Raw genomic sequence first — 24,985 nt, forward strand, 5'->3', positions numbered from 1 at the left:
GCTTTCAGGGCAGAACGCGCTGCCAGGGCATTGGCTGAGGACGGCGCCAATCACACGTTCGCCGGGCAGGGCGGGATTAAGGGCGGTGTGCTCGGTGCCTGCCCCGCCCCGCGTACGTTGTGGGTGAGTCGGGGATCCGCCAGGCCGGGCCTGGCCTCCGGGTGGCACGCTGGCTGGTCTGCGAGTGGATTGTTGTTGCCCACCTCGCGCGAGCAAGAAGGTAGTGTCGTGTGGCTAACGGGTATTCATTCTTATATCGTAAGCTCGAGAGCCTCCTCCCCTCCACTTGTCCCGGTCGGGGCGGGAGCGCCGGCGGCCGCAGTGGGCGCCCCTCCCCCCCCCTCGCGGGGCGGGAAGCGGACGAAGCCCGGCTCGCGAGCGCGCACACCTGGAGAGCGGTCTCCCAGCAGGTGTGGGCTGCTTAATGTCTGATTTGGACTTCCCTGACTAAATGGTGTTTAGGCCTTTGTTGCAGCCCATTCCTCAGATCCTTCTGGGTGCAGATCTTAAAGTTGTTGTTTGCCAGGAAGAAACTTTAACCCCTGACGACCGTAACTCAGCCTGTCTAGAGTGTGAGTGAGGGGTTTTATAATATTGTAGGTTGTGGCATCATGCAAGTGGCAGAAGCAAACTTTTCGGTTAACCATGATTTTTACTGGTGTCATTCTGGGTCTGTCTACACGCTGAAGACAGGTACTTGTGTTATATGCTGAGGAAATGTGGGGTTTTTTAATTCATATTGCTGAAATAACTTACAATGGCTTTTCAAAATTGGTGTAAGAGAATGTTGACTGTATATACACATATATGTGTACATATATTGCATTTCTAATGGCCTTATAAAACCAATTAGGTTAGATTTATTACGTTTTTTTAAAAAATAATTATTTCATTGTGTGCTTCCTAAAGTTTATCTATGAGTTCTCTGATCTTTACTTCTTTTTTAGGTACACTGTTAGCCTTAACTGAATTTCCTGATCGTCAGCACTCTTTCAGTAGTGTTTGATTTACCTCTCAGCAAATATAGAAGACTGATTCCTGGCATTCTTAGACATTCTTTGCTGTGAGTCGTAAGCCTGATATCAACCCTTCCACTTTTCAAAAGATGCTGTTTGGTACACATACGGTGGAATGCTTGTTATGTTCCAGAGGTTGTGCTAGGGATATGAGATTAATATATCCTCAGAGAACTCTCAGCCAGGAGGAAGGGACAGAAATCCAATACTTAGAATAATCTGTGATGAGTTTGGGGTTAGAAATAAGGAAAAGGTGCTCTGGGAGTACAGAGGAAGGACTGCCTAATCTGTTGGGGCAGGGGTTGGAGCTGGTAAGAAAGGCTTCCTCGAGGAGGTGATACTTGAACTAAATCTAGAAGGATGGTGAGAAGTCATCAGTAGAGAAAGGAAACCTTATGAGCCAAGGAAGGAGTCACTGCCATCACATTAAGAGAGACAAGTTGCATAGTATGACTGGCCTAGTGTGCATTTGGAGAAGAGTGGGATGAGATTAGAAAGACAGAGGTTCAATTGTAAGGAGTTTGGATTTAACATAGTTAGTAATTGGAAATATTTATAAAATTTTAAGTAGGATAGCAACATGATTAAATGTAAATTATAGAAAGAATCGTGTAGGTGGTTGAGATTCCAGGCAAGCTGTCAATTAGCTGGTTATTGCAATAGGTCAGGGGAAAATTGTTGAAGGGCTGAACAGAGGCAGTAGCCATAGGGATAGAGAGGAAAGAACTAGTGTGAGAAATATTTAGGTAGTAAGAGAGGCAGGAGTGGGTGGCAGGATGTAGAGAGTGAGGAGAATTTCAAGGATGACTCAAGGTTTCTAATTTTGCTTTGTGAGACTGGATGAGCATAGCCTTTGGAGTCAAACATGACAAAATATGCAGGTGTGCATCTGTCACTTAATAGTTGTGTGATCTTGGAACAAGCGATCAAGCTTTTAAATCCTGTTTGTGATAGAGGAATGACACTATACATAAGCTTGTTGTGAGGATTAACTGGAATAATTATATATATATATATTTAAGTAACTTATGTTAGCTCTTATTTTTATTATCAAATAAATATAGCAAGAAAGACACTTAATTAGAGAAAGATCTGATCTCTTTGGGACATGTTGAGTTTAGGGTGCCTTTCGGTCATCTAAATGATGATATTTAGAAAGTAGTTGGAAATAAGGCCCTGGATTCTAGAAAAAAGCCTGGTTAGGAGATACAAGTGATGAAGGGGATGATATGGAGTCCAGTTAAAATAGAATACATAAAGGGAAGGAGTTAAGGCAATGGTGACTTGATGGGAAGGAGGTCACTTTTCCTAATGTTTTACCTTGGCATGAGGTAGGTGCCGATAAAATTATTTTTCGTGGCCACTTCATTAATAATTATGAAGTACTCACCTTGAGTGAAGTACTCTGATTACTCTGTGTTGCATCCAGAAGTATATAATTCCGTGCATTTAGAGGTTGTATAGGTCAGGACAGGGGTGTGATAAGCAAGCCAAGTTCTTTCGGAATGGGAGGAAAGGGTCATTCCTGGCTGGGTGATCAGAAAGGACCATGTTACAAATGATATTGAAACCGGGTCTAGAATGATAAATAGTATTGCATTAGGAGAAAGTGGAGGTGCAAATAGGGTGGGATTGCTGGCAAAGGAAGATTGAAGTTTTTGACTTGGTCACTAAGAACAGTGAGTTATTAAGAGAAATAGCAAAGTTAAGTGGGAGGTATGGAGGGCGGAACAAGAAGATAAGTTCTATTTTATAAACATTTTGAGGTAGTAGTGACACTGATTGTAAGAAATGCCTGTCTTAACTCGGGAAGAGAGAGATCACTGTTGAGATGTAGATTTAGATGTTATTCTATAACACCTAAGGTTATAGGGTTTTGGGTATATAAGAAGAGGGGAGAGGGATTAGGGAATGCCCATTTTTCTGGGAAGAGAGTGAAGAAAACACAAAGAGATCCAAGAGGTATTGATGGATGGTATAATCCTTGAGAATAGGCAGTATCATCAATGTCACATGCTTCAGGGATATCAAGGAATGTGAATCCTGAGAAAAGGATTTGATGATTTAAGATCTCATTGGTGAACCTGAAGAAAACAAAATCCTAAGAGTGGTTGTGTAAGCTATTTTGCAAGGGTTTTGGAAGTGAGTTGGTGATAGGGAATTGGTGACGGTGAATACAGGTTACTTATTCAAGTTTGGCTTCATAAAGAAAGAAGATAATCATAGAGTTAATAAGGTTGAGGGAAGAATTTTTTGTTTTTGTTTTCAAGACCAAGAGACCTGGAGGAGGGATGGGACTAGATAAACTAGGTGAAAGTGTTAGTTTAGAAGAAAGACATTGGTCTGAGACTGAGTGAAGAAGAACATGGGTAGAGGTGGAGACATTTTAAGAAACGAAAGGACACAGTATGGTGGAGGAGGTAAAGTGTGTGAAGATAAGAGTTGATGCTGTGGTCTGCCTTGATCTCAGTAAACTAGAAGAGGGGGAAGATTAGGGAAATTAGGGACTTGCTGGGGAGAAATAGAAGATTTTGGAAGAGAGATTATAGAGAATGAGACAAAGATGATGAGATTAATAAAGAGATTAATTAATCTCTGCAGAAGGAGGGAAGGTTGAGGTGAGGCTAGGTTTATACGCCAAAGCTTGCTTGATAAATGTTTTTCTTAGATCCCTGGGACTCTCAAACTAAGGAAGAAGACTTCTTAAACCCAAGCCTAACCTGATACCAAGCACTGGGTTAGCTCCTGTGGGGCTAGGAGTTAGAAGTGTGTTGGGGGGTGTGGTTTGGAGGAACTCAATTTAGTCCAGAGACCCTGGGATTTTTTAGCATGTATATGCCAAGCACTATAATACGTTGTATACGTTATCTTATTTACTTCTCACCACAACCATATGATATCATTATTATCTCTATTTTAGGTTAGGTGATTGAGTTTTAGAGTTTAATTTTAACTTCCTCAACATTATATAGCTATTAGTGTATAATAATAATTAGTGGCATATTTTTCCATTGTGTTAATCAGCTTTGCCTTGTACAAAGCAAAATATAGTTATGAATTGTGAACAGTTAACACCATTCAGAACTCAGTATATTGACTTCTTCCCAGAAATGCATCCCTTAAAATTTTATGTAATCATTGTAATGGCTATACTCCATTTCTTGCTCAGTTACTTATTCTTAAACTTTATGTGACTCTGCTTGTTTTATGTCTTAAGTTGCCTGAGAAAGAATCCTAAACAGAAACCTTTTTATTTGGTTTGGTTTGTCTTTGGCATTGTTGTTTCGTTTGGATCTAGATTCCATAGGGTCAGATCATCATGTGAGCATGTAACTAGTCATGGTAAATTAAGGAAGTACCTAGGGCTCCTCTCCCTCCCTCCACCATTTTATTGTCAAATAAAATCATGACTCTAGAGGAATTGCATGTTGTCAAGCTAGTATTTTTTATTTGCCTGAAATCTTTTCTGAGTTAGGCATTAAGGTAGTTGCAAACCCCACTCCCTGCAAATTTTACATATGTGATTTCCATATGAAATTTTTTTGTTTCTTTGTTTGAAAAGGTTTCAGACAAAGGGTTTCATGGCTAAAACAATTACTGCCAGAGAGATTTTGGGTGTACAAGTTGGATCGGCATGTAAAGGACCTTGAATGCCAGCATATGGTTTGAGCTTTATCATAATTTGGCTTTGGGGAGCCACATGATTAGAAAGATGTTTTAGACACAGTAGTGCATAGGATAGTAATCTGATATGATATGTCTGAGCATGACTAGTTTAGATTAAGAGTAATTCTAGAGTCTGGATTTCCTAACGCTAAAAGAGCTCAATAATTGAAAGAGATATTGTAATTCATCAAAATGTGTAGATGACTAATGATGTTCAAGTGCAACTGCCATTAAGGCACATGACTGACATTATCTGCATAACAGTTGACAGCACCATCTGGTGATTCCTAGCCAGACACATCATATATTACACTTATTGCACAATTATTCTTATCATTCTTTAATTAGTAACATAGTGTGATTTACCAACAGATTTCTCTGTGCCTTAGTCTTATAATATGGAGATGATAATGGCGTCTATTTTAAAGGGTATTCGTAAGAAATAAATGATTTAATACTGTATGTGCTTAACAGTAGACCCTGACATACAGTGAGGCTCAATAAATATGCGTTGCTATTATTGCTGCTGTTGTTGCTATCAGTTCTGTTAGGAATGTTTAACAATTTTTATTTTTACAACTTATATTTTATTTTCTAGCTACTCTGCTAAAAGCTAGAATGAAACAGCTGCCGGCAGCAACAATTCGCCTCCTTTCCAGTTCTCAAATAATCACTTCAGTGGTCAGTGTCGTAAAAGAGCTCATTGAAAATTCCTTGGATGCTGGTGCCACAAGCATAGATGTTAAACTGGTGAGTGTCCCTGAGATGCTGCCAAGTACTTTTAAAGCGAAAAAGGGTTGGACAGATGTTTTCTCATTACAATTATTACCTTTCTTTTCTTTATATAACAGTAAATTATTCTTAGGACATTGAACCCTTTGTCCTGTTTAAGAGTAAATTCTTAAAAATAAGTTTTAATTTGGATCAGTGTTACAGTAACATTAAAGGAAATTATAAAGGAAAGCTTATTCTAAAGGACTGTATCACATAAAACATGAAATTAGTTTGTCTGTATTTTCTAATACTTATCCTTGGTTATTTGTATTTACTTGTTTTATATATTTTCATTTGCATTTTGTTTTTTCTACCTAATCTTATTTCAGAACGGTGTCCCTTGTTGCTTCATAGTTTTCACATTTTTAAATTTAAGTGCTACATATTAAATCATTTGAGTTAATAATGACTTATGACTCTTATTATGATTTATTACAATTAGTCTTCAGGTCTACCTCCCCTGTTATAAGTTACTAGCTCATGGAGGTCTATATTTTTTTGTGTCCTCTATACCTGTCCAGTATCTGGTACATAAATGGTAAATAAATTTGAGTGATCGTAAGAATACATTTTTTTGTAATCTCCTAATTATCAGATATTCATATTATTTCTGGTATTATGGCATTAGAAAGACTACTGATATGAATATCTTTGTAGGAAAGAGACCTTCCCTTTTCATATACATATGCATATATTATATATATGTTACCCATTTGCTCCTTGTAAAAGCTCTATGAATTAGCTACTGCTATACTCATTTTATAAATAATTGAGGTTCTGAGAACTTTCCCAAAGTCATGTAAGTAGTAAGTACTGGAGCTCAGATTGCAATCCAGGTCTTTATGACTCTAAAACTCATTCAGGATCTTTCCTCTATGCCAGTGGTTTTCATAACATTTGGGTGCATCAGTAATTTTAGGGAGTCTGTTAAAACAGTTATTGGGCCGCAGAATCTCAGATTCTAGGTAGAGCCCCAACTTTGTGTTTCTAACAAGTTTCTGGTTGATGCTGAGAACCGCTGTTCTATAGTCTATCAAATCGCTACTTTGGTTTTAAATAATATAGTAAAAGCTTTATAAACATGAAAAAATTAAACCGAAAGAAAGACATTTTCTTTTTCTTAGACATTTTATGTAGTCAGTTCAGTCTGATTAGAATACAGTTGATAATACTTAAATAGGATTATATAATTATATCTGACAAATTTAACTTAAGAATCTTAGGCAGGCAAACATATGTCTTGTTCTCAAAGTTCTTGGAAGAAAAACATAGTTTTTAGAAATCGTTTTACAGAGCCAACAGAAGTCCTCTTTAAAAAGTAAATTAAAGTACACATTTTTATCCTGCTGCATATTTAAGTCTCTTGACATTTGCCAGTTCCTGCTTTGTAGAATTTTAGAATAAACAAGTCTGTTGCTTTACATAATAAGATCTGTTTTATTATAGTTTCACACAGTAATAACTGTTCTGACTAGGAATGTTTTCGTAATTAGTAAATTAAACATGTAGATATTATTTTAAACATATAAACAGATCTTTGTGTTATTTTACTCAAGTGCCTGCAGTTCTTATTTATATTGAAAGATTTGCATTTCTATAATTATTTTTCTATAAAATGAAGCAGACAAGCTATTCCCAGAAAGATAATTTTTAGATCGAGGGAGAGATAAGAAACTAAATCTTAGGTGTCTCCCCCCAACACCTTTTATTTCTAATTTATCTAAAAAGTAATGACATAGTATATAATTCTAGGTTATTAAAAAGTATTATTTTTAAATAGCAGAGTCATTATAATTGTAGGAAGATTTTTTTTCCCTTTATAACATGCATTTAAGGCCATACACATAAACTTTGTGAAGTAAAGCTTATGATAGAAGCTTGCTACCAAATTTAGCATATGGTATTCATAGAAAATGTGATCACCCTAGGAATTTATGCTTTGTATTTGTTACGTATGCATATTTTTAGTATTAAATTACCAATATTAAGCTATGATTTGTTTTTTTCCCTCCATTTTCAAATTAAAAACTCTGAGATTGCCAGTTAGCTGTATTTTCTCAGCAGTCTGTTAGGTGACTATTTGCAGAAAGAAAATTAGAAAGCTATAATGTAGCAGATTTTTATTTATTTATGAAAGCAATAAGTAGTTCAGGGACAAAGTATTAAAAATCAGATTGAATAATGATGATTGCTAGACTCTTGGTGGGTAGAACCAGCTGGTGTTTTTTGGTTTTTGTTTTTTTGGGTTTTTTTGTGCGGTACATGGGCCTCTCACTGTTGTGGCCTCTGCCGTTGCGGAGAACGGGCTCTGGACGCGCAGGCTCAACGGCCCTGGCTCACGGGCCCAGCCGCTCCGCGGTATGTGGGATCCTCCTGGACTGGGGCATGAACCCCTGCATCAGCAGGCGGACTCTCAACCACTGCGCCACCAGGGAAGCCCCCAGGTGGTGTTTTTGATGGTGATGGTAATCTGTTTTATTTGAGAGATTATATACACAAAAGTGTATATAACTTAGAAGAATATTTCTGGGCAAGTTTAAACATAAATTTAAACATAAATACCTATCATACTGAAACAATTCTAGGGAACCTTGAAGATCATACTGATCTCCTTATTTTATAGTTGAATCTGAGTGCAAGGAAAATAAGGGACTTGCCCATAGTACCATAGCTAGGAATTGGTAGAATTAAGAATTGAAACTCTTACTTCTTAAATGTTAAGTTTCCATAAAAGATACATAAATGACAAAACCATTTCACTTGTGTTACATTCTGTTTGTAAATGTGATAATAGTTTAATGTCCTTATATACTAAAAGTACTGTTTAACTTTCATAGGAGAACTATGGATTTGATAAGATTGAGGTGCGAGACAATGGTGAGGGTATCAAGGCTAATGATGCACCCGTGATGGCAGTGAAGTACTATACGTCAAAAATAAGAGGTCATGAAGATCTTGAAAATTTGACAACTTACGGTTTTCGTGGAGAGGCCTTGGGGTCCATTTGTTGTGTAGCTGAGGTGAGGTAATTTGTATTGACTATTTTAGTGGTTTCATAATAACACAGTATTAGAATTAAGAGACAATTTACCCAGAATTTGGCAAAGAGTTTATTTTTATTGTGTAAAACATACATTTTATTGTGTAAAATATACATAAAATTTACTATTTTAGTCATTTTTAAGTGTACAATTCAATGGTATTAAATACATTGACATTGTTGTGTAGGCATCACCACCATCCATCTCCAGAACTTTTTCATCATCCCAAACTGAAACTATGCCCATTAAACAATAAACCTCTATTCTCCTTTCCCCTGTCCACAGGTAACTGGTAAGTATTCTGCTTTCTGTCTCTATGAATTTGACTGTTCTAGGTATGTCTTATAATTGAAATCATACACTATTTGTCATTTTGTGTCTGGCCTGTTTCACTCAGCGTAATGTTTTTAAGATTCATACATGTTGTAACATGTATTAGAATTTCATTCTTCTTAAGGCTGAATGATACTCTGTTGTATCCATTCATCTGTCAATGGACATTTGGGTTGTTTCCACTATTTGGCTCTTGTGAATAATGCTGCTGTGAATATTGGTGTACAGATGTCTGTTTGAGTCCTTGCTTTCACTTTTTTGGGTATATACCCAGAAGTGGAATAGCTGGATCAAATGGTCCAATAGTCCCCCCTTATCCATGGTTTTGCTTTCCATGGTTTCAGTTACCACAGTCAACCACTGTCGGAAAATATTAAGTGGAAAAATTCCACAAATAATTCATAAATTTTACATTGTGCACCATTCTGAGTAGCATGATGAAATTCTGTGCAGTTCTGCTCTGTCCTGCCTGGGACGTGTATCATCCCTTTGTCTTGCATATCCACGTTTTATATACTACCAGCCTGTTAGTCACTTTCTAGCCATCTGGGTTATCAGGTCTGTCAAGGTATCATAGTGCTTGTGTTCAAAGGAACCCTTATTTTACTTAATAATGGCCCCAAAGTGCAAGAGCAGTGATGCCAGCAATTCAGGTATTCTCTTACTGTGCCTAATTTATAAATTAAACTTTGTCTTAGGTATGTATACATAGGAAAAAAACATAGTATATATAGGGTTTGATACTATCTGCAGTTTCAGGCATCCATTGGGGGTCTTGAAAAATGTCTCCCGCAGATAAAGGGGGACTACTATAATTCTGTTTAATTTTTTGAGGAATGGCAAAGAGTGTTTTTCAGTGGTAACATTTATAAGAGGAAAAAATGGTTTAGTGATCCACTGACTTGGAAAAGTATTAAAATTAAACAGGTATCTTAACTATAAGCACTTCTCAGAGCCTTTACTGTACTAAAGTGCATTGTGAATCTCTGAGGTTGGTGGTTTATAGTACAGACATTTCCTGCACTTACTTGACTATGAAACTCTTTTATTGAGACACATATCACTGTTATTCTGTTGTGCTGTGGAATACACTCTGGAAATACTACTCTAGTCAATACAGATAACTGGATTGTGTTCTAGAGATGTGCATTGACTTGAGCTAAACCTTAGCTAGAACTTTGCTCTTCTGATTGCTAGATGTTTTCCATTTCTATGAACCCTTAAGTTCAGTGCCTGACCCACTCCATTGCATAGTACCAATTATACGTCACTGCCTCTGGCCTAAGTTACATAACTAGTTTGTGGCAAAGCCCATCTAGAACCTTGATCTCTTCATTTCCATGTATCTCAGTTATGTTTGATCACTAGTTTCTTTGTGCTGTACTGTTATTCTGTGTGTGTTAGGCTCTGTTTTATAGTGTGATAGTATCTGTGTGCCAGTGAGTGACATGGTAATTGTGAGGATCTCTTTAGCTACCTACGTTTGCCCAGTGGCTGTGTATCCTTTCTTTTGTGCTTAGGCTGGCAGACCCTGTTTGGGTGAGTGTGCACAGGTACAGTAAAATGATAGGACTTTATACGTATTGTCCCAGAAAAGTGGCAAGGACATGAGATATTGTTGCTATTTCTTTATCTATTTAGTAGCCTAGTCTCCCCAGCAATGATATATTCTTCAGGCTTATTTTGGTTTTCCCTTGGCCCTTCTGCCTTTAGAATGCTGGCAAAGTGTAGATTTTCTGTTTTCTGTGGAAAGGGCCCCAGCTAGGTATTCACTTACTCTTTACTTCAGGACTCTGTAAGCTGATGCCTATGTAAGAAAGAAAAATTGTGGGTTGGGGAAGAGGTAGAGGTTAAAGTGGGAGGTTTTGCTATTCTGGCACAGAGGACTAAGGGCCCTTGCTTGTTAGAATCCAGATGTTCAGACATCAGTAAAGAAGGAAAGACCTTGTCATTCGTTAAGTGCATTCTGCTTAATATCTCTATCCAAAATCTAGCACACCGTGTGCTTTCTCTATCTTTCTCAGCTCTTGCTTTATTTAGAGTTCACTGAGTCTCCAGATAGATTTTAGGGAAGAGCAACTAGAGGGTACAACTGGCCATTGCCCATTTTTATCCCCAGAGACTGTGTATGGGAACGTATAGCCCTAGAATCTTGTACAAAGAGTCTGTTTTTAAAATGGGGTGGGATTTGTACCAAGGAAGCTTTGAAGCTCCCAGTGCTAGTACGATTGTTGGAGTTCTCAGTGGCTATTTTAGAAATCATATGATTTGTTTGAGAATAAAAGTATTCGCTTTTTTAGCAGTCGTCCAAATTTGGCAGATAGTTATAGTTGTTAAGCCTTATTTTGGCAAGTATTGTTGAATAATATATTGTTCAGCGTTTCTGTATTTTCTATAAGATGTATATAATAACCTTTCAGAACTGAAGTTGGTCATTATCAACTTTGTCTGCTAGGTGGCAGTACTATACTTAGTCTTTTAAAATACATTGTACATCAGCCATGATTTCTCCAAATTTTCACTGTAGCTCTGATTTTAGATGGCAGTTTTGCAAGTCCTTATCCTGCAATACTCTCTATCTTGTTTTTTAATTTGATTACTTAAGCCCACTTGATATCTAGGTTTATCATTTTGCCTTGTTTTATTTTTGAAGCATTTGAATGCCTTAAGTATAAATATTTAAAATAATTTTGTTCATCAAAATCACAAAGGAATAAAAAATTGTCAAAATATCACAATAATAGAAAACTATAAGCTTTAAAAAAATTATGTTCAGTTTACACATTGCAATGTCAAGTGTTTATCTTAGAAAATATTCCAGTATTTTGTGGACTCTTTTCTTGTAAGTCTTTGGGAAAATCACGCATAGATAAGTGTGTGTGTGTGTGTGTGTGTGTGTGTGTGTGTGTGTGTGTGTGTGTGTTTATGTATGTATACTTCAGATCAAGATTTAGACCGTTATCAGCATCCCTGAAGTTTTCTGTCATGTCCGCTCCCATTTAGTACACCTCAAAGGTAATGGCTGTTCTGATCCCTATCAACATAGATTAGTCATACCTGTACTTGAACTTGATCTGAATGGAATCTTACAGTAAGTACTATTTTGTCACAGATTTTTTGATGATTTAGGTTTGATTGTTTCTTATACAGGGGCCTCTTGTATTAGTAGTGGACCCTTACCCACCTCATACAGGGCAACCTGCCATCCAATGACTAGTTGATGCGGGGTTGTAAAGGCCTTATTCCAATCCAGAAGCAGCTCTGCCGTGCTGTTTCTGCTCCAGAGTGCCCCCCTGGGGTCTGCCAAGGCCTTGTGACTATGGCACAGCCTCACTTCTCTTTTTGCCCTGCCCCCACAAGTGATCATCTCTGGAGCACTCCCCAGTGCTGGTCTCCATCTCAGTCTTTTATGGTTTAGTCTCCTTATCTTACTGATAAGGAAAACGAGGTCTTGTGAAGCCAAATGCCAGGTTTTCTCACCCCAACTTCAAAACACAGTCTAATAATCAGTCGGTTAATATTTCAGTATCTGCTGTATGCAGGGTTCTGTGCTAAGTAGTTTACTTCAGAGGAACTGTGCACAGTGAAGTAAATGGAATATGAAAATTGTGACCTGTTTAGAGACACATAATGTATCCATGGCAAAGCCAAAAATTCATTTACAATTTCATGCCTCTCAGTAATGAGTTTTCCACAGTAGGTCATGCTGCTTTGTTACTAGCATGGTTATAAAGGTATTTATAAGTTTAAAAATACCTCATATTGGGGCTTCCCTGGTGGCGCAGTGGTTGACAGTCCGCCTGCCGATGCAGGGGATGCAGGTTCGTGCCCCGGTACGGGAGGATCCCACATGCCGCAGAGCGGCTGGGCCCGTGAGCCATGGCCGCTGGGCCTGCGCGTCCGGAGCCTGTGCTCCGCAACGGGAGAGATCACAGCAGTGAGAGGCCCGCGTACCGCAAAAAAAACCCCACAAAAAACCTCATATTAAAATAATAAATATACTCGGGCCCACAGTGCTCAATAGAGAGGTTATCAACGGGTAGTCAAGTTAAAAATTATATGGGAGGGTTCTGAATAGTATTTCAGAAACACAGAAAGTAATACCTGGTTGTTAAGGTCAATTACATTTAAAAATTAAAAATTGTTATTCAGCAAGGCAAATTAATGAGTGCTTTTTTGGGGAAAAAATTCAACTTTTTAAACAATATTCTTTACCATTCAGAAAGAATTGAAGTTTCAGGTATAGAAGTTGCATGTTTATTTTAAAGGCTCCAACTTATTTTGAAAATCTTTGGATAGAGATTGCAGTTACATAATAAAAATTAGTGATTTGGTCATTTTATCTGCCAAACTAACTGATGTAGATAATTTAAAGTCATACAGATGTAAATCATCGCAGACTCGGTAGATTGATAATATGCAATTGGGATATAGTTTTGTCACACTGTTAAACAGCCATCACCCAAAACTGTCGAAATTATTTTTTGTTAGATTATTTTAAAGATGTTAATAATTTTAGTTATAAAAAGAAAAAATTAAGTAGACTTTCAGCAAAATTGGGTGAAGAAATTTAAAATACGTCTAATTCTGTTTTTTTATTTATACATTTTAAAAGAATGGGCAGTTTTCCTAATTTGTCAATTATAAAATGACTTCCAATCTTAAACAGTCCAAAAGAGTAAAAAAAAAAAATTTATATCTACAGAGTGATCTATTGGTATTTAAAACTGGAATTACTGCTTCCACAATCTGTGATGAAGGTGTCAGTGACTGAAACAAATTGATACGGTTTTTTAAAAATTGTATCATCAAGCATAACTTCTCTTGAAATTTATTGTTGTTTGTGGAGCAATAATCTTGGGATATTTGTCAGTCTTCAGTGTTAAATTCCTGATACTAATTACTAAGCATACTGACTAGAATGAGCTAGAGATATTAAAAATCCTGTTTTGACCTGTTCATAAAATTTTTTAAGAAGACTCTTTGTATATATTCTTCCTGTTACATAATAAAACACACAATAAAAGATTTTATTTCCTTTTAGACTGATATTTTGTATACATTATGTTAAAAATGATCTTTTTTTTTCTCCAAGGAAATGTATGAGAAACTCGTGTAGGTTTTTTGAAATAGATTTTAAATGGAGGCTAAATTACGTCTCAGTTTTCAGAGGAATACAAAACAGTTTTGTTTTGTTTTCTTCAAATTAGAACACACTCTGGATGAAGATTCAGAAGCCTAATTATCATTTCCAAGAGTTTAAATAAGAGAGTTGGCCAAAGGCATAAAACAGGTTGACTTTTCCGAGAGCCAATTTTTTTTTTAATCTATAAAGTGCAAATAATGATTTGAGAGTTAAATGAAATAATATGTATTAAAGTATCTAGAATATGGTCATGTGCCATGAAGTTGAAAGTTATTTTTATTCTGGACTTGAATGTGAAAAGTAGCATGCGTCTGTATCACGTAAGGTGATGGCGTCATCAGGCTTGCTCATTCTCTTGTTGGTAAGCAGTATTTCACCTTAACTTTCACAGTTTATGCAGACTCCTCAACATTTTCAGGAAATCCTTTCTAAAATTTAACCGCCATTCCTAGGTAAATTCCTTCTAATTCTCACCAATGGTCTTTATTCTGTAGCTTAAGTTCACTTTTTTTCTCTTGTTTTTCCTTGGGAAGAATTAGAAGAGTTGCCAGCCATCCTCTTGCATAAAACTCATGTTTATTGATTCATTCATCCAAATTTTTTAAAGTGGTTATAATGTGCTATGTGTTATTTTGATCTATCAAGTTCATTATACATTTTGTGATGAGATGAAAAGGAATGTATAGATTTGTTTTTGTTTTATGTTACATTAAACCTCCATGGCTGAAGGGGGGCAGAATGAGAAGCTAAGTCATTCTGTTTTGAAGATGGGAGTTGGGGTGCCCTTATTTGTGGTTCCACATAGCGAAGATGGGAGTTGTGATGCCCTTATTTGTGGTTCCACATAGCTGTAAAAGAGTAGTAGAGGGAAGCCTCTAGCTTCATTCTGCTGTTTCCTGCTTCCTGTTCCACAGTGTAGGATACCTCCTGTGTCCTTTAGAGCCATTGTGGTAGGGCTTTAATTAGAATAGGCACAGGATTTTTGAAACACTTGGTATATCCTGCTTCCTAAATAAATGCAGCCTTCTCACAAATAATAAAACTCTGCTGAAAGGAGAAAAGCCAGGGCCAAGGTCTCCCTGTTGCTAGTCTCCCTCAGTGGACTATCTGGAGGAAGGCTCTGAAATTATAGTATAGTTATGCACAGGCAGGCAGGCATACTCACACAGAGAAAGAAAAAGACATTTCAGTGATCCATGCACAGTCCACATTTTAGCTGAATCATGAGGACCATTTACCTTAGTTTTCAGATTTGTGTTTTTGTGCCAAAGTATTTGTCCAAAAGTCAGCCAAAACAAAACAAAAATACCCACAAAACTTTAATATTATTATCTTCAATGAATTTTTGTCAAGAGAGGATATTTTTTTCCCATGAATTGCTAGGATACATCCTAAGCTTTTCAATTTACTTTCTTTTTAAAACATTGAGAAAAATTGTACTTATCTAAAATTTAAATGCTTTTATGTAATTTTAACTTTGTAATAGTACTATAATTTCTTGAAACTCAGTAACTGGACCAGACAGTCGGTTTTTAATAACTGATAACTGATATAACCTCTAAGGACTTCTAAAACTTCTTTTAAAATAAACCTCTCATTTTAAAATTATTTAAAATAAATTTATTTATTTCTTTTCTTGACACCACTAGATTCATTCACTGCCACAATTCCTCAATGTCTCTAGTAGGAAGCACCAGTAATAATTTGTAATATTGGAGATGCTCCTGATGGTGGAGTTGCTACAGATTCGAGTGTGTTAGCTGCTTCACAGCTAACACATTCTGAACCTGTGCCTCATCCAAAAAAAGGTTTCCTGCCCAGGACACAGGGTCATATGATGAAATGAACTCTTGAAATACAATTTTTGGCTTTGAGGAACACTGTATTTCATGAATTTGTGAAACGTGCTTAGGCATGTTATCTTTCACTGTCTTTTGAAGTGAATTGCAAAGCATTTCCTATCTAAATAAATTTCATAGTACCCTAAACATTCTAGTTTTTTAAAATTTGACATTGGAAAAAAATATTGTGTTCTCTTCTTTTTTTACCATAACATAAATGTTACATTATGACCACTAAGGTTCTATTTTGTTTTTTAGCACTTCAGTTTATCTTGGCTGGAGTATATTTATTATTCAGTAATGTGTTTAAAGGATGAACACGTTGATATCTGTAAAATGCCCTTAAGTAGTTAACACAAAAACCCATGTAACCTTATAAAGTATTAGCATCATCTTCATCTTATCATCACCGTCCTCTTAAAATGATAGTGTAATCATTTATTCAGGACCATCTAGCAAGCCACTGGCAGGGTTAGTACTAGAACTCAGAGTTTCAGGGCTGCCTTTGCTCAGTGACACCAGCTTTAGGTCAGGTGGCTAGCTCTTTGAAGAATAGAAATAGAATTCAGTTGACCTTGGCATTTTGGAGAAGTGGTTGGTTAAATGTAGAATTGTTTTTAAAGGGACAATCATAGAGTAATTAAATTAGAAACAGGAAAGAAAATCTCTAGCAATTTCTGTCTTCTTTGTTTTAAGCAAACTTTACTAGAGGAAATCACTGTTGGACACAATAGAGTTGGGATGTAGGTAGGAAGATTGAGATTGGTTATCAGGAAAACTTTTAAAATACAACTTTTGAACCATGGAATATATTTTTAGAAGAAGTAGAATAATCACTTAAGAGTATACAGAGGCTCACAACTTTGTTTCAGGTACAACTCTTTGAGGGAACAGTTTTGACAGAAATAGCAGCCTGCAGCAGTGAGCCTCTAATAAGGATTTTATGGACGTCACCCTTAGACAGAACCTAATAGACTCTACTAGGACTGTAAGCTAGAGAAACCAAATTTTTTTTGTGGTGACTCTGGTTTTCCCTTCATGGTACCGACATGTTCCACAGAGCCATTTGGCCTACCAGAAATCAGGGCATGGTTAGGACTTGGTGACAGAACCATTAAATGTAGACCCAACTGGACCTGGATGAGTTCCAACAGTGGAGCTGTATATTTGTGGCTTCTTTCTAAATTATATAGATTTATTTTAAGCTAGCTCTGCTGAGTTCATGGATGGCTGAGAAAGATTGCTCCCAGTTTTGGATCAACATTACTCACTAGAAATGTGAGGAGGCTACCCTTTTCTGAATCCACCCTGCTTTTTTTTTGCCAGCATTCCCACTCCCCACCTATGGTATTTTCTGATAATGGAATGTTTTACTACTATTATAGCATGTACACTTCTAGTAATCTCACAAAGTAGGTAAATAGAAAGCTGAGGGTGAGGATGGCTCAGAAGAGTTCAGACATTCTTAAAATTTATATTTCTATGACTGTAACATCTTAGGAAATATTTTCATGCTGAATGGAATCCTTTCTTACATGTTTTAATGCTAGTTTTTTAATTAATAAAAATTTTACATTTAAAACAATGAGTTCAAAGCTTGGGTTTAAGAAAAAACTGCACATAAATATACATATATGTATAATTTATTTATTTTTATTCTTTTGAACCATTAACTTGAAATAGAGAAGTGCAGTTTTATCAGAATATAAAGGAAGGAGGGAATGATCACTTTACAAAAGGATTTTTCACTTTGCCAACAAATTTATGGGAATTGTCTGCTAAAAAGCAAGCTTCCCTAATGCAGTTGATTTGATTTTACAGATGTAAATCATTTAATACATACAATAGAAATAGCCATTTCAAGTATACTGATTTGTGTACGTTTTAATTAAAGTAAAATATTTGAAATAAAAATCGGTAATTTGCAACATAGAAAATGTAAGCTAGCCTATTGCTTATTAGTGTAACTCTAAGGAATATTTCAAGAGAAATGGTTGTAAGACCTTATTAAGTAAAACTTCTATCAATCAAGGAAATATATAATTATTATTTTAAATCTAATTTTACAATAAGCCCACTGCAATAACTAAAATCATAATTTTATTAGAGTTTTTTTTATTCCAGGTTTTAATTACAACAAGGACTGCTGCTGATAATTTTAGCACCCAGTATGTTTTAGATGGCAGTGGCCACATAATTTCTCAAAAACCATCACATCTTGGTCAAGGTAAGAGAGAAGCTTTGTAGCATTCTCTGCCTTTTCTGTCTTCTTTGTTTTAAAACCTTAAATTCAAATGTATTGCTTTGGGTTTGTTTCTGATAAAGGCTGGTTAACTTCCAAGTGAACATTCAGCCTTACTTTACCTGCTAACCTTTTAAATACAGAGTTGTCCTCAAGAGGAACTGTGAAAGACTTTGAGCGACAATATGGATTAGTTATTCTGTAAAACTCTTAAGAGCAGTTGTTTTACTATTGCTGGATCACTAGTGTCTTCTTTACATATGAAGGATAATATTTTCTTTAAATGCCTAAAACATTATTGATTTAGTAATCATGATAATAAACCGTCCTGTCAAGATATTATGATTAAATAATTAATTTAAAATATACCTGTTTATGGAAAACTTCAAACATATGTACAAGTAGATAGAATAGAGCAGTCGTCCCCAATGTTTTTGGCACCAGGGACCGGTTTTGTGGAAGACAGTTTTTTCACAGATGGGCGTGGGGGTGGGGGTGGGGGTGAACTTGAGCATGGGGAGCGGCAGATGACACTTCGCTCACTCGCCCACCACTCACTTCCTGCTGTGCGGCCTGGTTCCTCATAGGCCGTGGACTGGTAGCGGTCCACGGCCTGGGAGTTGAGGACCCTGGAATGGAGTACCCATCATTCAGTTTCAGTAGTTATCAACTCATTACTAATGTTTCATCTAATACTCTCAGCCACTTCCTTCCTTTCTATATTATTTGAAGCAAATAAATATATTATAAATTATATCGTATATAAATATAATATTCTATTTGTAATTTAATTCTTTTTCTTTTACATTTTTTTTAACTTTAAAATTTTATTTATTTATTTATTTATTTTTTTGGCCACGCACACCACATGGCCTGTGGGATATTAGTTCCCCAACCATGGATTGAACCTACGCCCCCTGCACTGGAAGCGCAGAGTCTTAACCACAGGACTGCCAGGGAGGTTCTGTAATTTAGTTCTCTAGTGTTTTATACACTTACGTAATTTTAGTACGTTTTAATTGACATCTTATATTTTTAAGTTCCTCTACTACTTATTTACTTCTAAAGAAAAAAAATCTCTTCAGGCTTGAGTTTCACATATTTCCTTTAATCTTTTTCATGCTGCTAACTTCTGGTAATGGGATCTATAAATTTGAGAGAATATTAAAGATATGCCCTGTTTAGAGTCATGTGCAAAAGAATGATTAGATCTGAAAAGGGACTTCTGTTGTTGTTGGGGGTTTGTTTTTGTTATTTGTCCTTCCAATTTTATTTTAAGTCCATTTAAAATTTTTGGGTTCCTCATTGTAATTTATCAAAGCATTATATATATATTTTTAAACATCTTTATTGGAGTATAATTGCTTTACATTGTTGTGTTAGTTTCTGCTGTATAACAAAGTGAATCAGCTATACATATACTTATATCCCCATATCCCCTCCCTCTTGCGTCTCCCTCCCCCCCTCCCTATCCCACCCCTCTAGGTGGTCACAAAGCATTGAGCTGATCTCCCTGTCAAAGCACTATATGTTTTTCTGTGGTTTCTTCCCTCCAGTTTTCATGTTAAATTATTGGATTTATTTTTTTTTCAAGTGACTTCTCTTTGTCTTCATTGAAATTTATTTTCTTGTATCTTAATACTGCTACCAAATTTTCTCATCCTTTCTCTTATTTTATAAATCCTCATATTAGTTACTGATTACTTTTGCCCATTAAGAATTATTTTTGCATCTACATAAAGAGTTAATAGGGCTTCCCTGGTGGTGCAGTGGTTGAGAGTCCGTCTGCCGATGCAGGGGACACGGGTTCGTGCCCCGGTCCGGGAAGATCCCACATGCCGCAGAGCGGCTAGGCCCGTGAACCATGGCCGCTGAGCCTGTGCTTATGGAGCCTGTGCTCCGCAACGGGAGAGGCCACAACAGTGAGAGGCCCATGTACTGCAAAAAAAAAAAAAAAAAGAGTTAATAGGAATTCTTAAGAAAACACACTTTTTTCTCATTTATTCAGTTAATAAAAATGAGCTCAAGTCTAATAGTGATTTAATTTGATGTATTATATTGTACATATTTTAATTAAAAGTAATAGATTGTGATTCTTTTTCTTTTTTATGTACTGAAGATAAAGACAAGGAGAAGGCATTTTTTAATATTGTCCCTATTCAGAAATGCTCTGACCCCAGTTCTTGAGAGTTGAGATTAAGAAACCATTAGGAGATATTTGAGTGGCTAGCCTATGGAGTACTTTGAAGTAATCTAGTCACCTTATAAAACTTAATTGTATTTATTTTTATCTTGGTAGTAGCCAGTCTAATCTGGATGGCCAGTGGCTCTGCATCACTCATACTTCTCATGCTTTTCTGTATCCATCTCCATGGGAACTATGAAATAACAATCCTTAAATATGGTATCCTTCTGATCTTTGCCCAGTCGCTTATTGATTTTTTTTTCTTGCTGACGTGAGTCTTCTCTACTTTAGTGAGACCACATAAGCATATTAAGAAATTTCTACAGTCAGTAAATGAACCTTATTTTCTTTAGCATATTCCTTTTATCTTAAGAAACTACCCACTTAGAAGGTCAACATTTGCGAAACCAGTCACTGCCTTTCGTAACTCACTTTTTTCCCCCAATTACAGCTGGTTGCCTAGGAAAACAACAAAAAGTCAAACTCTTAGTTTCTTATTGCTCTATGTAGACATATAAAAATCCACAAGCACTTTCAAAAGTCTTTTACATTTATATTGCCTTAGTGCTGATAGTTTTTGAGTGATTGAATCACAGACTCACATTTCACCACCTGTCATTTAAATATTTTCTGTGTAAGATAAAACTACAGTACAACCATCCTAATTAATACCTGTGCATTTAGGGTTCTTGTAGATTAATTTCTGCTGTGGTGTGAATATACTTGCTTAGCAGTTACTCCTCATATCATCTGATAGGATGATGACACCTGTAGATAGCCTAACTGTAGATGCAGGGACAACTTACGACAGAATCTTTCTTAGGCATTGGAAAATCCATTACTCCTTTAAAACATGTTTTAAAATGTTCAAGAATAGTTTTACTAGAGATTCCAGTTTTGGTTTTTCCAGATGTAGGTATTTGTTTTATGGATTAATTTAATCATTTTAAATGATTTATGTGTTTAATAGAATGTCCTTTTAAATTACCCTTCTGTTCAGTTCTAAGACGTTTTTAAAATTAACAAGAAATGTAAAAATAAACTTCTAGCTTTTAAATTCTTTTACCAAGAACTCTGACTAAATTATTTGTTTGGGCCGTATCTTTTTTCTGTCATCGCTTCTCTTCTCTTTACCCTAGATAATCAGCATTAAGCTTTCTTAGTTGATTTACCCTCCTGGACAAATTCTTTTAACACCTCCTAGTACTTCTGCCTTAGGAATTTCTCAGATATCAAAAGTAGTATATTTAAAGTACTGTGATCAGGGTATATCCTTTCCCTACTCTTATTAGAGTTATTAGAGTAATGCATCATGTTCTTTGTAAATCCCTGCTATGTGTGATTGTGCAGGTGTTTAAGGATTTTTTTTCATGTTGAGAATGGAACTTTATTCATTAAATAGTTTAAGAAAACTCTGATACAGTCAAGCAATTATACCTCTTTACATTAGGAATATAAATAGCTGCTTTTATAAATGGCATAACATAGAGTCATGTAAAAATATAACAGAGAGCATATTACAGACTGCAGTTTAATTCTGGTGTTTATAGAATGTGCTAAAGTTAGAGAGCTGAGCAGTTCTCTTGTAAAACATGATAGTATACTAGGGCCTCCTCCCTATTGGCCAGTATTACTTGGTACTTTTTTTAAGGATATACATTTCATTTGGAATCAGCAAAGTTTTCCATCATTAAGTTTTATTTGAACATATATATAATTCTTGGCTTACTGGTAATTCTCAGTTTGTTCAGAGAAAACAGTTTTAGCTGTTGAAGCAATAATTTATCAATTAATATATGGATTAGGTACAGTGTGGTCTTGGATGCAGAGATATATTTAAAAGCCAACATACATCTTTTCCTTTCATGAACACATATTTTGCCCTACTGATTTCTGCCTACCTTCCTTCCTACCATCTGTCCACAGCTACAGTATATGTCATTATATTTGCACAGGCTAGTGGAGAACACAGGTGAGTGAAAGGAATTCACAGACGAGTGGAGAACACAGATGAGTAAACAGGCAATGACAGTAAAAAGAAGCCACCAGCTGCCTAGAGGAAGGTGAGCGAATTTTTCAGAAAAGATAACATTTGAGTTTGAAGATGGTAGTAAGGAGGGGTGAGAGCATAACCTTTCAATAAGAGAAGAATGATGGCTCTAGAAGATTTCGGGAGACAACTGCTCTCTGTGTAACAATGAGGGGGAAAAACACATAATTTAAAATCTTGTATTTTTTTTTTAAATCTTGTATTTTTAAAAACTCATTGGAGAACTGTGTCACAAAGAAATTAAATGAACCAAGTTCAAGAGGAAGATGACCCTTCTTAGGTGCACCTAGGCACAAAGAGATTGGTGGCTGCTTGTATCCCTGAGAGCATTAACTGAGCCTGGAGGCATAGGCATGCAAAGGAGCAAGCCTACTATAGACAAGGGATCTTTTATGGCCCTAGGAGAAACCAGCTGAACTTTATTAGCCACATGTGAGCTGACATGACAGATTGGAGGATAGGATCCTCAAACACAGAGCTAGTTCACCCAAGAAGCCAAATCTCATCAAGACTTTTGCTGAGTAAGCAGTGGTGAAGAAAGTTGGGACTGAGCTAGGGAGAGAAATATCGTAAAGTCTTACAGTACTTAGATCCCAAAGCCTTGCTAGAGGCAGAGAGAGACCTGATTCCATCCTCAAGACATTTGAAACCAGAAGTGAACTGGAACTAAATAAAGGGGCAACTCAGCTCCAACCCAGATGAACTCCTCTAATTATATATTGAAGAGCTCTATTCTTCACTCTAGCTGTTTAATGAGAAAGTGAAGCACGTTCACTGGGGGAAAATATCTATTTCAATATCTATTGTTCTTTTATATATTATGTCTGATGAAAATAAAAGTTTTGAGAGACATGAAGAAAGGAAAGTGAGGTTCATAGTCAAGAGAAAAAATAGTTGATATAAGCAAACTTGCAGATGTTTGAATTAGGGACAAGAACTTTTAAAACTACTGTTAAAGAATTTAGAGGAAAAGATGGTCAATTGGTAAGAAGGTGGAGAATATCAGCAGAGAAATGGAATTCTAAAAAAGAACCTAATGAAAATTCTAGAACTAAAAAATGTACCACTAAAAATAATACAAAGAAGTATAGCTAAAAAGCCAATAAAGTAGATAAACTGGTATACTAAGCATGACATAGCAAAGTTCTGTGAGAATGTTTGGAGGTAGTAGATGCAGGAGATTAGGTAAGAAAATGGTAACTTGGATATTAGCTTATGATGGGCCTGTTTTATCATGGTAAGGAGTTTGTACCCTTTCCTGCAACCAGTGATGAGCCCCTGAAACTTTTTAGGTAGAGGATGGATATCATGCTATTTAAAAAATTAACCAGTAAGACATTTTAACTCCTACTGTAATTTATGTCTTACTGTAAGAGATGTTATCCTGAACTAAGGTTTGAGGAGAAGGAAGGAACTTGACATAAATTTGAGAGATATTTTGGGGATAGAATGGATAGGGCTAGGTGACTTAAGCAATATTGGTAGTAAGAGGTAGAGGAAATCTAGAGTACCTGCTTTTAGAAACTGTTGGATGTCAGTGTTATGTGAGAAAGGGAGGATAGATGTAGTATCAGACTCAAGAAGAAAGATTATGAGTTCAGGTCTGTGTGTGGTGATTTGAGGTATCTTTGGGATATCCAGGTAATAATTTTGAATAAGCATCTGTATATAACTTGAGTGTTATAGGTCTAAGATATATATCTTAATTATAAGATGCATGTTTTGACATCTCTGAAAACAGGTTGTGGCTTATAATAAATGGCTTCCTCAAATCCTTTTTGGACAAGCAGTTTTGTGCATTGTTTGTAATTTGTGTGTTGATTTCAGGAATAAACAACAATTTTGTATTTTCTTTCTGAAGCAACAAATGCTTTATGAGACCTAAAAAGGGAAAATAGCCACAAGTGAAAAAAGCTGCGTTAAATGCAAAAGATTGCTGTCACATGCCAAGCATTGAAATTGAAGACACCAGAGGAAATTGCCTTATCCATGGGGCTAGTTAAAAGTAATATCAAAGCATGAAAGTCTGGTGTGACTAGTTCTGTTTTGCATGGGACTGTTGTTAAGGCATTGTAGCATACTTTAATTGGCCTGTTTTATCTTCTTTAGAGTTTCATAACAGTATGGTGTTTCTTACAGTTTTGATGAAAAGAATCATTGGCATATGAAAGGCAGTTGAAGCTGTTGGAGTGGAGGAAAAATCTAGGGAGAATGTAGCGTGAGATGAGCAGAACGCATAAGAGGTTTCAGAACAGGGTGTGATGTGAATTCTTTTGTGAGTGTGACCTCTGTTTAGCAATGGAGGCAGAGTGCATACTTGTTCTACGTGCATTCCTTGATCTGTCAACTTTACCTCAGAACTTAACAGTAGCTTTTTCACTTCCCTAAGGCAGAGAATACCAGCACCACGGTGTTACTAGTGAGGAATACTGTGGTGTTCCTAGGACTTTTGTTCCTTGGTGGAAGTGACATGTACATTTAGGCCAAGAAAATACCCTACATAAAAATGGAGGGAGAACAAAAAAAAAAACCACTTTAAATTGTTAGTACAGTCATCCCTCAGTATCCGATTGGTTCCAGGGCCCCCTGCAAATACCAAAATTCTCAGATGTTCAAGTCCTTTATATAAAATGGTGTAGTAATTGCATATAACCTACATGCATCCTCCCATATATTTTAAATCATCTCTAA

At 36.3% G+C, this 24,985-nt stretch overlaps 1 protein-coding gene across 3 annotated transcripts in view; it reads left to right on the plus strand.

The window, feature by feature from the left end:
- The first annotated feature begins 68 nt into the window (after window positions 1-68).
- PMS1 (PMS1 homolog 1, mismatch repair system component) overlaps window positions 69-24,985 on the plus strand; it is a 97,824-nt gene continuing 72,907 nt past the window's right edge. Inside the window, exons 1-5 of one of the 3 annotated variants that reach the window (XM_082841850.1) lie at window positions 69-123; window positions 948-1,063; window positions 5,281-5,432; window positions 8,294-8,476; window positions 17,942-18,044. In XM_082841850.1, the coding sequence (XP_082697976.1) occupies window positions 5,301-5,432; window positions 8,294-8,476; window positions 17,942-18,044 (418 nt within the window). In that variant the 5' untranslated portion in view covers window positions 69-123; window positions 948-1,063; window positions 5,281-5,300. The other 2 variants (XM_082841849.1, XM_082841851.1) reach the window with 2 other exon arrangements.

This window comes from Leucopleurus acutus (genome assembly GCF_964270905.1).
Source record: "Leucopleurus acutus genome assembly, chromosome: 6".
NCBI classification, from domain to species: Eukaryota; Metazoa; Chordata; class Mammalia; order Artiodactyla; family Delphinidae; genus Leucopleurus; species Leucopleurus acutus.